Genomic DNA, 15,701 nt, shown 5'->3' with positions numbered 1-15,701 from the left:
AACCAAAATATCATCCTTATTGGTCCTGACATTACTAATCTTATTAATGAAATCAATTGAATCATATCTAAGATGGAATTGAGGCCACAAAAGGTTTCAAAAATGATCAACAAATTTTGAAAGAAGCTCTAAAATTGAATTATTATCCAATACTATTAGGCATCCTGGAGGTGAAACACACTTTTGTGGACTTTCCCCTGAAGAAAGCTTATAGCGGAAACGTGTTGGGCACATCAATGCACGCCAATAGAGAAGCTTGTCTGCAGTTTCCAGCATCTTAAATCTTGGTCTTTCTCATTATCGTTCCATTGGGCAGGAAGCCACAAGCAGCCAGGTGAGCACTCTGCTTTCCAAGGTGCAGAATGAATTTTGTCCTGGTGCATTGGTGCCTCCACTCCCGGGGGACTCGGGGCTATGAAGAGGGCTCTGAGGAAAGGGCAGAAGCCCCACTGCAGGACACTGAGTCTTCAGTGCCCCAGTGCTCTTCTGGGGGAATGTCCAGCTCCAGCCCTGAAGGATCGTGGGGAGGGGGATAGACCTTGGAATCAGGCGTCTGGGCTGGGGTGGGCTCCTCCTCCTTCTCTGACGAGGTGTCTTCGGAGTTGGTGCACAGGGAAATGCCAATACACTCGCACACGAAACGACGATTAAAGATGCTCGTAATAAAAAGGTAACCTTTATTATTTCATTCACTCTGTACAAAAACACACCATCACTGCATATAGTGACAACCCATTTGTTATACAAGTCAGAAAGTGCACATCAACAAGCGTGAGGGTTTAAAGAGGTACACAGTTTGTTTTTTAAAGGCAGTGATAAGCTAGTACACATCACTGGCGGAAGCAGAACAGGAGCCCGCATACTCAGCTCGTTTTTAGAATCCAGAAGTTCTCCATAACCACCCAACACTTGATGAGTACAAAGGGGAGGGGAGAGGAACAACAAGCATTCACTAGTCATCAATGAGAAACGAAGATCTAGGAATGTCCAACAGCGAGAACTCTCATTTCCGATAGAATATTTATAAGAACGGTTAGAAGGTCTACTCCCGTATGTTTAAAATCAATTAAGTTGGTCAATAAATAACAGAATCTCACAATTATTTAGGGGGCGGGGGGAAATGACGCCCCAGATTTATTTACATGTGAAATGTGTTTAATACAATAATTATGGACAAAGCATATAACATCGGAGAGCAGCCAAGACTCTTCTTTGTTTTTAAGAATGGAACGTTTATTACGATATAATCATGCAGATATCTTTCTCTCTTTCTATATGTATATACATACATATACAGAAAACATTGGGTTTTTTATTTTAAAAAAGTACAAAATTCATTTAGGGGATATATGTGTGGTATAAAAGCAGAACAAACAAACAAATAACCCACAGAGAACTCACTGTAAATGGGGCACCACATGATACTATTTCTGTATTTCCTGAAAACAATTAACTAATGATAGTAGGCATACTATGGGGTGTAAACAAAAAAAAGGAAAGTATCACATTCTGCACCAAGGAAACCCATAGCCAATGCTCAGAACATGCAAATCAAATGAATCAAATACATTTATGACATAAGAATGGGGTAAATAGCTGCACAGTTCTGCTCTGTCCTTTCCTCCCCCATGCCCAACAGGAATCTTTCAAAACTATTTAGCTTAATCCAGAAGTTTTGACGTAAACTGAGACCCTGCCAAGTGCATAGGATGCCTTGTGGATATTTTGCTCCACAAGTTAAGAACCACTTTTTGCACACCGCAAAGATTCCCTATTACACATATAGGCCTGGTTCACACAATCATTTGGATCTAGATATAATGTGGGTTACTGACATTAGCATGGTTGTGTGAACCCACACCAAGGTGGTTTATGGACCAAGATGAATCTGAGATCCCCACCTTGGCATGGGTTCACACAACAACGCTTATGTCAGTAACTCAGATTACACCTAGATTTGAACTGTATGAACCAGGCCATTTGCCAAAATAGAAGAAAATGGGGGCAATCCTTGTACACCAACAGCTGTCTGATCACAGCAAACACTGGATCATGCCAACTGCTGGCACTCTTCCAAATTTTTTTAACTTACAAAATCTTTTAACAATATTTTCAGGCATCTCTGGTAGAGGGCACCTTGTTTGGGGTATGAAGCGTATTATAATCTAAATAGCATCCTTTAAGTCTATATGAGAGGTTAATATGTAGTAAACTGGTTTTGATCTTATAATCCTTGCTATACCTCAATTTCTATTGCCATGACCATGAGGCCTATACATTAGGAAAATGGGGGGAGAGAAGTTTTCAGGAACCCAAATCCTGCACCAGATACCAGATTTGTATGTGGAATTCTGGGCACCACACAAAACAAACGGCACTGGGTATACTTTTTCAAAGGACCAAATCATTTGCCCAAGTGACGTTGGGCACAACCCAAACTGGATGAGAGGTGGCGGAGTGGGTAAGAGCTAACAAATCCTAGCTTCAAATCAATCATGAGCTCATTATACAAGCCACCAGCTCTCAGACTCAACTTGCCTCATCTGCAACCTAGGGTTAACGCTAACCTGCCTTACAGGAGCCCTATTCACATGTTACATTGAACACTCATGCAACAAATGTACAGTGTGCACAGATACAGATCTGTACACAAGTACAGTTATTCACACATTATGTTGAAGACAAATACAGCAGTATATTTCCTATCTGTACCATGCGTTTGAGGAACCTGTACCCAGGTTCACATTTAAAATGAAAACAGGTACAGCCATTCACACAGAAATATGTACACGTGTATACTTGCACAACATAACGTCTGAACAGGGCTAGGACTGTTGTAAAGACTATTGAAATAATGCATGCAAAGTGCTTTGAACATTCTAAAGCACTTAATCAATGCTAATGTTATCTAGATTCTTAAAAAAAAATCTTCGGGATGTGAACTGCTCACTAGATTTTCTTTTGTCTTCAGTCATGATTTCTTTGCAATGTCAGAAGCAGATATGAGCACATTAGTAGTAGTAGTAGTAGTATTAATATTCATTTATACAACACTGTTAGTATTCACATGCTTCACAAGCCTTCTCTCATTCATCCTTCTGTGATACCTGCATCATGGTCCCCTACTAACTGAGCAAAGAGGCACCTTTACAAAGTGGTGATTCTCTTTATTGAGCAGGGGGAGAGCAACTGGCCCTATCCATCTCCAGCACAGCATCCCTCCTGTGGCTGTTGCTGATATCTATCTTATGTTTCCTTTTTAGATTGTGAGCCCTTTGGGGACAGGGAGCCATTTTATTTGTTTGTTTGTTTGTTTCTATGTAACCTGCTTTGGGAACTGTTTGTTGGAAAGCGGTATATAAATATTTGTCATATTTGTTGCATTACGGTATGACTGTCACTTTCTGTAATGAGTCTCCTGAAAAACATCCCTGATTCTAAAGCAACAGCCTGTTCTTCCAATGTCTGGGCAATATACATCTCAGTTCAGATTTTAACAACCACTTAACTTGCACAAATTCCGGCCTTGTTTACACAATCAAGATGCTGAAACCGACTGAAAGCAAAGAAACAACTCACTTGCCTTGACTCTGTTTTAAGCAAAGTATAAACCACCATAAAAACATCACTGTGATGCAGACCAGAATTCAAAGTGTAAACATATGAGGCTGCTTATATTCAACTGCTCCACCTTGCCCAGAACTGTCTGCACCAAGGGTTCTCAAATGTGGGCATCTAGTGTTGGACTACAACTCCCATTATCCTCAGCCACAATGGCTGGAAAATTATGGGGGTTTTAGTCCAACATCTGGGGACACAAGCTTGAGATTCCCTGGGGCTCCCCAAGTTTTCAAACATGGGCTTTCTCAACCCTAGCTGGAAATGATAGAGTTGAGCCCAGGATATTACGCATGCAAAGGATGTGCTCTACTACTGAGCTATTGTCCTTCTACTCCCATGCACAGTAATCAGAGAGCAACCAAGAGACTGTAAGGAAGGGTATGTGAAACGGAAACACCCTAGTGGCCAATGGAATCAACACAATCTTTAACTGTTCCTAAGCATGCAAACAAGCCATTACAAGCCTTGAAGACGGGTCCTTGTTACATCATCACAAGATTCCAAATCAATACCTTTTAAGCAATCACTCGTCTTAGCTAGAATAAAACAGGACACTAGAACAACAAAGATGAATTAATGGCTGGTGGCACTGGCACTTGTTCAAAGGGGTAAAATTGCCAAGGCAATGGCTTAGTTGGTACATACACAGTACATCTACCATGTAAGCTCTTTGCCAAGAAAAACTGGATTCTGCTACCTGGATAAATAATGCAAACTAAGCCAATCTGCACATATTTTTTGCTTATTTTGCATAATTTATTCTGCTCCTGCTAGTCAGGGGAAGGGAAATACAGCCATGCAATGCTGAAACCTACCATCCCATGCCACTGAAAACCCTATCCATATTGTCTTCTGGCCTGTAAGATTTTAACAACCATCCTCTGCAGTCCATGAAGAGCTAGAAACTTGCTGTAAAATAGGTGAACACACATGATTTTAATCACACAGGATTCTCTATCCAATACCAGTTTCTACATTTGTACAAAGCAAACACAAAGCTGCAGAATACACAAGAGCTCAGTTTAAATCCTTCCAGTTCTCACAATCCAAATGGGCTCAGCCCTGCTTTTCCCCATCACACAACTGACAGGAATCACTATGGGAACGAAGTTCAAAGGCCGACGGGTATATGGTGACCACTGTGGTCTCCAAGGAGAAGATATTCCTGGTTGTGCATCATGGTACCTAACTGAGATTGTGCATTTAACCAGCCAACTGAAACCAAATTGGTATGTTCACACTTTCTGACAGTATTAACGTGATGTATAATCATTACTTAAGCCTCAGGACATTTGGCTTTAGCAAAAACGGTGGCTCAACCTCTATACCTTCTTAGGCGAGCAACCAGGTCTTAAGACCACAGTGTTTCTGAGTCCAACTGAAACGCATTCATTCCATGAATGTTTCAATGTAGTGTTTAAATTATATGACACACCATCTTCTCTCCTCAACTGTAAACTGATCCACAGCATTGCACACATTTGTTTTCATCCAGAGCAGCTAGGATTATTCTGAATCCCACTTTGTGGGAAAATGCTAACCCGAATACTGAAACACATTTTAACACAGGCTTTAAAATGTTATATGGAGTCCAATGACATCTCTCAAAAGTGCAATGGAGAAGCTAAGGAGTGTGATGCTTAAATATGCAAGCAGAATAATCCTCCTCGGATATTCTCCTGCACTAGAACCACTGAAAAGAACAGGGGCTCTTTCACAGCTCCTATACATTTTAATGTCTTACAAAGAAGAATTCCCAGGTGGATTCTGTGTTTTTCATACCTGGAAAGACTTCCATACCTGTTTGAAGATCATTCTATATAAGCAGGAAGTCAATCCAAAGCAGAACGAGGTGCCAAAAAATGGTTCAGATTTCTTTTCTTTTTCTTCAGTGAACCAGAACCAAACATGAACCTAAAATCTCTTGATTGGCTTGAATCTGAACCAGGGGTGTTTGGCAACCGCGATCGAACCGGTTCTGTACATCCGTAATCTGAACTGAGTCCCTAAAACAGAAAAACTGGTAACTGGTTCAAAAGAAGTGATTCAATAAGCATGCACTCAGATTGCAATTGCATCCTGAATGGGCTAGTTCAGCTACCACACAGAACCTCAGTTAAAGCTGGGCTCTGGTTTGACATCTCTGAGCCTCAGGAGCATACACTCCTCGCTCCCATCTCAGTGCAAATGTAGATTAAAGTAAACCAAGATTAGTTATGATGCCTGAACCCACCCATCTCAGTTTATTCTAGCCTACTTATTTGAAATGAGTCAAGATGTGTACCCAAGGTTTTTCAGCAAGTTACTGATATAGGCTTATTTGGAGTAAATATGTTAGAATAAACCAAGATCAGTGGGGTTGGACATCACAACTGATCATGGTTACTTTAACCTAAAGCAGAAGCAGACACTCACGGAGGGATGGGAGGGGAGAGCAACATCCGCTCCTGCGGCTCAGAGACAACCTATGGAGCCCAGTTTTAACTAAGTTTCTGCGCATTGTCTGAACCACCCCAATGTGTTATTTTCCTGTGCTTTTTTTTAATCTTACTGTTCACATTTTGTTTCTCACAACATTAAAAATAAACAGCTTTAAAACAGAATAAATATTTTTTCCAAGTTATACTGCAAGCAAAAGAGTTTGATACCTGTATGTAATGTATCTAAGTAGGTTCAAACATCTGACTCGGTTACAGATCTTAATCACTTTTTAAAGTTAGTACCTGAAACAGAAAGGAACCATAGAGTTGAAAAATACTGATGAAACTGAACCAGTCCCAAATTCTTAACGGCTTGGATCCCTCAATATAGGAAAGCCTCTGTTTATAGATAAAACACATGGGGTGAAGGCAATCCATTGGGAAGCCCTTCTGCACAAATTTCATTCAAATGAACAATAATACTTTTGCATGGCTCCTTTTCGTTTCAATGCTGTGTTTGTGCAACATAATGTCCACACACAGGCTGTTTAGAATCTTTATACATGGAAAGAGAATATCTTAGCTTATTAGGGAAGGTATTCAAAAAGCACCTAGAATTTTTATTCAAGAGATTGTCTTAAAATGATCCTAAATCTTTCTGCTCATAAGAATGCACAAATATGCAAAACTATTTGGGGTCATTAGTCCTGTTGGTTGTTCAAAATACACACTGACCAGCTGCCTTTCATTCTTCTTTTTGAATTCTTGCTTTCTGGTGCAGTTCTGTCAAGCACATTTTCCTCCTGAAAACATTTCTCATGCCCCTTTCTGACTTAAAACTCAGCTGCAAGGGAGCCACCAGGGCATAGGACCTCCAAACACCAGCCTGACCATTTCAGAAGCTCTGGATCACACAAGAGTCCAGTAACTCCACCCCACCGTGTTTCTTCCCATGCTGGCATTACCCAGATTCCTGAAAGGGGTGATGCTGGGCGGGGTGTGGTGGGGGCTCCTCCCACTCAGCTTGGAGCATCTGACAGGATCAGTGTGGTATGAGAAGGACATACGCAGAAGCAGTTCCTGTGGTGCTCATATAATGTCAGAAAGGGTCTACATATGAAGCGGTTCAACAGAATCCAAAGCACTGCCCCAAAGTTAAGAACTCTGCTTGAAAACAAACTTGCTATTAGAAAAGACATAACAAAAACAAAGAAACCCAGGATTTCCCAGGAAATATCAATAAAAACATGTAACAAAGAGTATAAAAGTCATTTGTTTAAATATATACAAACTCTGTTCAACTCAAATACTGCTTTATTTAATGCTGTTTTGTGGGGCTGGGGGGGTCAGATTATATTTATATATCTCTATATATCTCTATATATCTCTATGGTGATGAAGTGAGGAAGATACATTTAAGTATAGAGTCTATTGCAACAGCCTGGGCAGAACTGCTAACTCTGTTGTGTGGCAAACGTTCTGTACCAAAAAAGGGCGTCCTTTATGTTCTGAAGCAGAGGCGGCTTCCCGTGCCCCACCACCCGCCTACTTTTGGAATATGCACGAGATATGGAGGAGGGGCAAGTCATTTCTCAGCTGAACTCATTCGTTTGGATTTAATGAAGGCCATCCCATGTGTCCTCATGTGGGTATTTAAGGCAGCTTCCGTTTCAAAGGTCTTTGCACAAACTTTGCACTTCCTGTCAGACGCAGTGCTGTCAGCTGATTCCTCCTCCTGGCTGGGCTTGTTTTCCTGTTGACTGTCTTCCCCTGATCCATTCTGTTTTGAGACGGGTTGAGGTTCCTTCAGCTTATGCACAATGAAGAGGTGTCTGGAGAGAGAGACGTGGGAGGTATAGCAGAGACCGCATTCCCTGCACTGGTAGGAAGAACCGTCTGATTTGTGCTGGGGGATATGTTCGTGGAACTGAAGAAGGTTCTCTGTTGTGAAGCCGCAGACGGCGCATTTGTGGACTTTGAAAACGTTGATCTTCAATTTCTTCAGCGGCTGCGTTATGGCGCCTCGTGGGGGCCGGAATTCCAGCACAGGTTCCTCCAACTTACGTTTCGGACTGGGAACCTGAGCAGAACCATTACGGTATCAGGGTTAGAGTTGGGCTAGGATTAGAGAGGCCCGGCTTCAAACGCCCGTTCAGCCATTCGGCCAGTCACTCTCTCAGCGGGTGACATGCAAACTAAATTACTCCTGAGTCGCCCTATTGAAATTAAATGGTCCTTTAGAATAATTCCTGAACAGTACGATTGAGTTACTTGGGATGGGTTCTCATGGTCAGAAATAAGGTGGAGGAGGGGCTAGCAAGGATTCTGCAGCCAAGCATGCTCCTGAAAATTGATCGTGTGCGAGGAGTGTAAGGAGGGGCAGTTCTTTAAAGGCTTGCAAGTGTCAGATTGATCCCCAAAAGCTGCTCCAATGGCAGCAGTGTGGGGTAACTCACTGCCCTGCTGGCACCCCAGTAATCTGACACCTGAGGCAACCACCCTGCCTTGCCTCATGAAAGGTCTGCCCCGCTCCCTCCTACTGACTTTACCCTCACAACAATACTTTGAGGTAAGTTAAGTTGGCTGACATCCAGAAAAGGGAGGATTCTCATGATCAGCTGGAGGAGTGGTCAGCTAGGATTTAGCAGCCATGAGCACTCCCCAAAACTGACCGTGTGTGGCGTGAAAATCCCAGTCGGAGGACCAGGAAGCGATGATGTTGGAGGGGCAATTCTAGTTGGTCAGCATGGGCAGCGGACTGCCTCCACCCTAGATCAAATCTAAGATTTTCAGTGTTGGCTGCCCACATCGGCCAACTAGGATTGCTCCTCCCAGACAATAACTTCCCATTCCTCTGACTGGGATTTTCATGCCGCACATGATTGATTTTCAGGAGTGTGCATGACTGCTGAATCTTCCAACTTCCTTCTGGTCATAAGAACCCACCTTTAGTCTGGATGTCTAAAGCTTAAGGTCCCTCACAGGATTGCTGTAAGGGTAAAGTGTAGGTATTAGGGAGAGGCCCTTTCATGAGGCAAGGTGGGATCGTTGCCTCAAGTGTCAGATTATTGGGGCACCAGCAGGGCAGTGAGATGCCTCCCACTGCAGCAGCTTTTTGGACTGCTGGCACGCTTCCCTCCTTGCCACTCTCCATGCCACTTTTTAGGCTTGCAAAGGTTGGAAAGGGAACCAGCTCCCACCAGGGCAAGGGGCAGGCAGCATTTGGTACCTTGCCTCAGGCACCACAGTATCTTGGCCCACCCCTGGACAGAAATTAACATAAGCTGCCCTGAGCAACTTGGAGGAAGAGTGGGATAAAAATATAACAAATAATTAAATAACCTAACTTTTAAATAACATGGAGGGGCGGTTCCACTATGAATTGCAGCATGCAGGTAGGTTAACTATTTCGCTTTGTGTTGTTTTTCTGCTAAAAATCACCAAATGGTGGTTTCCCCCTAAGCAAAACAGCTTTCTAACCAAAAAATCAAATTGTTTCATCTGGAGGCACTTTCTCAATTTTAGTATGAAAAGAAACCTCTGCTCTTTTCAATTCTGATCTGTTGCAAGATTACAGAATTGCAGTCAGCTGAGATTCCAGAAAGCTTCTAAAGAAATACATTTATAGAAAAGTAGCACACAGAGACCCCTATCTCTCTTACCTTGGCATCTTCTTTGACTTCACTTTGTCTTATGTTGGTTGATTCTGTCATCTCTTTCACATCAGGCTCCTTAATGCCATGCATCAATTGAATGTGTTTTTCTAGCATCAATCGCTTGGTAAAAGTACGCCTTGAATCTGGGCAGTGCCTGTATAGGAAAACAGACACAAATAACGAGTCCAATGCTTGGTACTATTTGAGTTACACAGGTACAACAACAACAACAACAAAAATGTCTGCTTAAAGGAATCAAAATTTTGTGCCAAGCAAACCTTAATGCTCAGGAACCAGGTTCCTGGAGGGGATGGGGCTGTACCTCAGTGGTAGAGAATCTGCTTTTCATGTAGAAGGTCCCAGATTCAAACCCTGGCATTTCCTGGTAGGGCTGGGGAAGACTCCTGCCTAAAACTTTGGAGAGCTGCTGCCAGTCAGTGTAGACAATACTGAACTAGATGGACCAAGGGTCTGACTCAGTATAAGGCAGCTTCCTATGTTCCTCTGGGTGTCCCTGTGCGGCCTCACAAATACAGTGGCCAAATTAACAAGCCCTGCCATCTCTTCCAGCTCCAAGGAGGGCTGAAAAGAATCCCCCCTCTTCTCCAGCTCAAAGCTTGGAACTGAGATGGGAAGCAAGACATCTTTGACCTTGTGCTGACCTTTCAAGGGTACAGTGTGAGGTCAGGGACAAATCTCAGGGGTGGGGCAAGGTCTTGGCAACTAGGGATGGTGCTTCAGCGTACATCCAAGGGCGGTGAGGGGTTCCCTTAAGGGGAGGCAGGCAGGACCTACCTGCCCATCCTCCAAGCCCCCGCTGGCCCACCGCAGTGCGGTTGAAGCAGAAATACTTCCGCGCAAGCTGCAGCTTGTCCTGCTTCCCCTTTTAAAACGCTACGCCGCGGCAATGGGATGTGTCCCCTGGCATCCCTTGCGCGGTGTCGGTCCACCTCCCCTTAAGGGAACCCCTCGCTGAAACGTCTTGGCGACAGGGAGCCGAAGTGTTCCAGCGCCTCTCCAAAGAGGTGCTGAAATGCTTTGGGCTCCTCCCTACTGGCAACCACATATGTCAGTTTGGCCACCAAGACCAGCCAAAACTTGCTAATCCCTGCATCTCTCTCTCTCTCTCTCTCACACACACACACACTGTTAAATTTATTACACTGCATGATTACATGCTGGGGTGATATCCCAGGCCTGGTTGCTAATCCACGCCTCGACAGAATGAACTGAGAGCAGAGCAGCCTGTTTAGAAGAGGCTGGGGGAACGAGGCCAGCCACAACACCAAACTGCAGAAAACTGCAGAGAGGGAGTAGTCAAGCGTGCCATTCAAAAAAGTCTTTAAATTTTCTACAAGTGATCCATAAATGTATTTAATAAATGTATTAAATGAAAATTGAAAATAAATCTTTTCAGCAAATACAAACCATATTGCTATCACCATTCCTCATTTTAAAAACACTTTTTGTTTTACAATTTTATAAAATTGAATGAAACTTATTTCATAGGTCATATACATAACACAGCCGTACAGTCCCTCCAATAATTAATAAGAAGGGCCATAACTATTACAAAATATCACCCATGCCCAATTTCCTTTGGAGCAAACATACTGTTAAATTTTAAATACCATAAAATATTATAACAACAGTCTCAAATCATCATTGCTTCCTCGGGAACAGTGTGTTTGTGACATCTATTCCAATACATTAAAAACTGAATCCAATTTTCATGATATGCCTTAATCTGATTATATTTTTCAATACCTTCCCAAAACCTGATTATGCATTCAAGCCTGGTTATAGGTATTGTGTAGGTTCAAACAACCTTCTAATAAACAAGCCTTAGAGCACCACACGTTTGTGTGCTCCCACTGTCTCTTCACGCCCTAGAGGAGCAGACTGAAAATATCTGATCTTAGTTTTGTCTGAACTCGTGGAGCTGTGGTTAGTTTTAACTCTGGGTGGCTTCGTACATAAAGGCAGCAAGTAAGGAGGAAGCACACACCTCTGGCATATTCCACTCTTCTGTGTCATCCGAAGCCACGAGTGTCGGTTTGACAACGTCAGGTTCCCTCCGCTGCCTGACATTTGCATGATATTTGTAACTGTCTGGCTACACATCCCTGTCCCCTTTACCAAGCCCGGCTAGGCTTATCAGGTCTGGCCTCAGAGCACAGACAGCGAGGGGGTTGAGCATCACCCTTTTCCTCCTCCGTCCCAGGCTGCTTGCTCCTTGTGTCTGCTCCTCTCTGGGGCCCCTGACACTCTCCACCAGCCAGCCTCTCATCCCTGGACAGCTCCTTATATGCCTCCTCACAGGCTATGCATCGTCCACCCCCAATTATGGGGCCAACGCCCCTCTTTATTCCCTGTAATTGTCTACCCTTCACAGCTGCTGCCAATGCCTCTCCCTGTTTTCCCTCCTCCTGCTCAGACCACCTCCCTTCAGGAGGCGTGCTGATGATGTCATCCTCACACACCTCCCCTTTGGCCTTTACAGGGCTCTGCTCCTCTTCCACTGGAATCGAGTCCCTGACCGTTGGCAGTCTTTCATCCACTTCTCCCCGGCTGCCACCCGTCCCTGTCGCCTTGGGCCCCCTCACCACTCCGTCCTCGGAGGTAAGGACAGCTGACCTCGCCGGACAGTAACCTACCCCTGAAGTTAGGTGGAGGATGTCAGACAACTGAAGGAACCTGACATCGAGGTCATTCAAACAAGCGAAAACTGTTCTACCTGGGTTTGGAAGCTGCTTGTGCTCCCAATTTTTGGTTGTGTGGAAGCAAGGTAAGAGGAAAACCTGGGTAGAAGTGATTGTGTGGAAGCAAGGTAGGAGGAAAAGCTACCCAGGTGATCTTCCTACCTTGCAAGACCATATTATGCAAGATCATGGTTAGGACAAACAAACTTTGAACTTTGGGTTCATATCACGACTGACTGCTTGAAATAAACCATGGTTAGTTGACTGGCATGGGTTAAGAACATAGGCAGCTGCCATATACTGAGTCAGACCATTGGTCCTTCTAGCTCAGGATTATCACCACAGACTGGCAACGGCTTCTCCAAGTTTGCAGGAGTATTTCCCAGCCCTATCTTGGAGATGCCAGGGAGGGAACTTGGAACCTTCTGCATTCAGATGCTCTTCCCAGAGCAGCCCCATCCCCTAAAGCAGGCCTGCTCAACTTAAGCCCCCCAGCTGTTTTTGGACTACAACTCCCATAATTCTCAGCCACAGCAGCCAATAGCCAGGGATTATGGGAATTGTAGGCCAACATCTGCAGGAGGGCCGAAGTTGAGCAGGCCTGCCCTAAAGGGAATATCCTACAGTACTCACATGTAGTCTCCCATTTGAATACAAACCAGGGTGGACCCTGCTTAGCAAAGGGGACAATTCATGCTTGCTACCACAAGACCAGCTTTCCTCCTTAGACCAGATGAAATAAACCATGTTCTGTGTGGTGTCTGAACCTGCTCTGTATCTATCATCTTGCCTGTGAGCTTCCCAGAAGCATCTGGTGGGCCACTGCATGAAACAGGATGCTGGACTAGATAGGCTAGATCCAGCAGGGCTATTCTTATGTTCTGTCACCTAATAGCCTTTGCTACTTTCTTTCAAAGAAGTTGAATTTTTATGCCAATGTACACTATTAACTCTAGATGCTGAGTAGCACCAAAAAGGTCTGGTCAGCATTACAATTACATAGCTTTGCTGGGAGAAGATGCCGATCACAGAAGAGAGAGGCTATTTTGAAAAGCTACTGAAATGCTTGGCCTTGCAAATATCGATAGCAGCAAGCCTTTATCATAGGAACACAGGAAGCTGCCTTATACCGAGTCAGACCACTGGTTCATCTATCTCCGCATTATCTACATGGGCTGGCAGTAGCTTCTCCAAGGTTTCAGGTAGGAGTCTTTCTCCGCTCTACCTGGAGATGCTGCCAGGGACTGAACCTGGGACCTTCTGCATGAAAAGCAGAAGTTCTACCACCGAGCTACAGCTCCAATTGATCTTCCTCTCCCAAAATCTGTGATACTAGGCAAATGCCCCCTTCTTTCTGTTTTGGCTCTACATGACGAGAGAGGTCTTTGGAAGTGCAGTTTCTCAGGACATTATCTGGACTGTAGTCTGACTCCACAAGCCTCCTAGCATTTTCTGAACCATTCAACTAGAAAGACAAAGCGACTCCTCACAGATGGGTCTTAGGAATATTCTCTAAAGTAGAGATTTTCAAAGAGTGTTCTGATTACTCTTTCCATGGATGCTAACCAGAGGTTCCAAAATAAAATGTCACTACCAATCTTCCTCTGCAAACAAACAGCCACAGGGAAGAGATGGGTGCATTAGGACGTAAGAACAGCCTTTCTGGATCAGGGCTATCTAGTCCAGCAACCTGTTTCCCACAGTGATCCATCAGATTCTAGGGCCGAGCTGAACAACTTGGATTCTTCTGCAGATGCTGGGCTACAACTCCCATCATGCCTGACTCCTGACCACTTTGGCTGAAGATGATGGAAGTTGTAGTTGTGCTGCCCTGTTCTAGGGCATGCTTCCAGTTCTGCTTGACTGTCACCACTATGCACACACTGATAATGCACCTTAGAAGCTGCCCCATAATCCTCTGCAGTTTCCATGGCAGACATATAAGGGTTCTGCAGCAGACAGAGAAAACTGGAAACAGTTCCCAGAGGGTAAAAGGTCCAAAGTCCTCTCCTCTAAAGAGGAGATTCCATCAACTCTGTCAGTAATTTCAGATACATAACCCCCTTGCATGCCATGCTGACTTCACCGGAAGAAGGGCATTACAAAAATTACATTAATAAACACAAGCAGGAAATTCCATTCTCAAGTGCCAACAAGTCTGTCTCTCTTCAATACTTTAAAGGGGGAAAAACCTTTAAAAGTAGAACTTACGAGCAAGTATACACTTTCCTAATGCCTTTGTGCTTGATACGGTTGTGGCGGCAAAGGCTGTGTGACGAACTGAAAGATTTGTCACATTGCCGACAAGGATGCTTCTTCATTTGCTGCAACAAAAGGAAACACAGGATTAGGATCTAAGGGGGGGAAAGTCAAGTTGGACAGTAATGCCAGGATCTACAATTTTACAAACATCCGCTATCTTTCTACAGCAGTGTTACAAAGGTGACACATCCTAGAACTGTTTCAAAGCAATGTGTCCACAAGAGGGAGCAAGGCTGTATACAGAGAATTATTTCTAGAGAGCAATGAGAATAACGGCTACCCTGGAACTAGTTCTGATTTAACTGTCTCATTTGTAGAGGTGTGCACGAAACGGATTTTTGCAATTTGTTTCGAGCTCAACACAAATAGCAAAATCGTCAAATCGATTCACTGAAACAGCCGGCTGTTTTGACAAATCGACCTTGAATCACTCAAATCAATTTGAGTGTTTCAAGCGCCATTTTGAGGCCCATTTTTCCAGGGACAGCTGGTTTACCAATTGGGGTCAGTGGGTAGACTGGTCCTCCAAAGCAGGCCAATGCACCGAGTCTAGAGCAGAGGGCTGGTCTACACAACAACCTAATTGGTAGACCAGCTCTCCCCAGAAAAACAGGAAAGTTGGTCTACTGATTGGGATCGGCAGGTAGACCAGCCCTCCGCCCTGGACTTCGTGCACCAGCCTGCCTCAGAGGACTAGTCTACCTGCAGCAATAATCTCCTATATTCAAGGAAAGTAGGGACAGGGCAATAACTATTAGCCATGATAATGGGTAAGGGCTGTTAGTCATGATAATTAGGCAAGCAGGGGATGGAACAATGGTTATTAGCCATGATCATATATTGTAATGATAGTATATTAGCCATGATAACATCCACATACAGAGGCAGAATTCCTTGGACTATGAGATGCTTAAAATTAACAAATGGACAAGTTATCACCTTCCTGTCCTGCTTTAGGAATTCCCAGAAGCTTCTGACAGGTTGGTGGCTGAACATGAATGCTAGCCTAGATGGGGGAGTGTTCTAATCCAGAAAAGGAA

General features: G+C 44.0%; 1 protein-coding gene across 14 annotated transcripts in view; it reads right to left on the bottom strand.

Moving 5' to 3' along the window:
* Nucleotides 1-657: 657 nt before the first annotated feature.
* The window catches only part of ZNF532 (zinc finger protein 532), a 72,390-nt gene continuing 57,346 nt past the window's right edge, over nucleotides 658-15,701 (bottom strand). For 13 of the 14 annotated variants that reach the window (XM_053295985.1, XM_053295987.1, XM_053295981.1 and 10 more), the window contains 3 exons: nucleotides 14,611-14,723; nucleotides 9,704-9,851; nucleotides 658-8,121 (listed from right to left, as the gene is read on the bottom strand). In XM_053295985.1, coding sequence (XP_053151960.1) covers nucleotides 7,627-8,121; nucleotides 9,704-9,851; nucleotides 14,611-14,723 — 756 coding nt within the window. In that variant the 3' untranslated portion in view covers nucleotides 658-7,626. Of the gene's footprint in view, nucleotides 8,258-9,703; nucleotides 9,852-14,610; nucleotides 14,724-15,701 lie in introns of all 14 variants that reach the window. The other variant, XM_053295992.1, reaches the window with a different exon arrangement.

This window comes from Hemicordylus capensis, chromosome 2 (assembly GCF_027244095.1).
Source record: "Hemicordylus capensis ecotype Gifberg chromosome 2, rHemCap1.1.pri, whole genome shotgun sequence".
Lineage (NCBI taxonomy): Eukaryota > Metazoa > Chordata > Lepidosauria > Squamata > Cordylidae > Hemicordylus > Hemicordylus capensis.
This window is presented reverse-complemented; position numbering and strand designations above follow the sequence as displayed.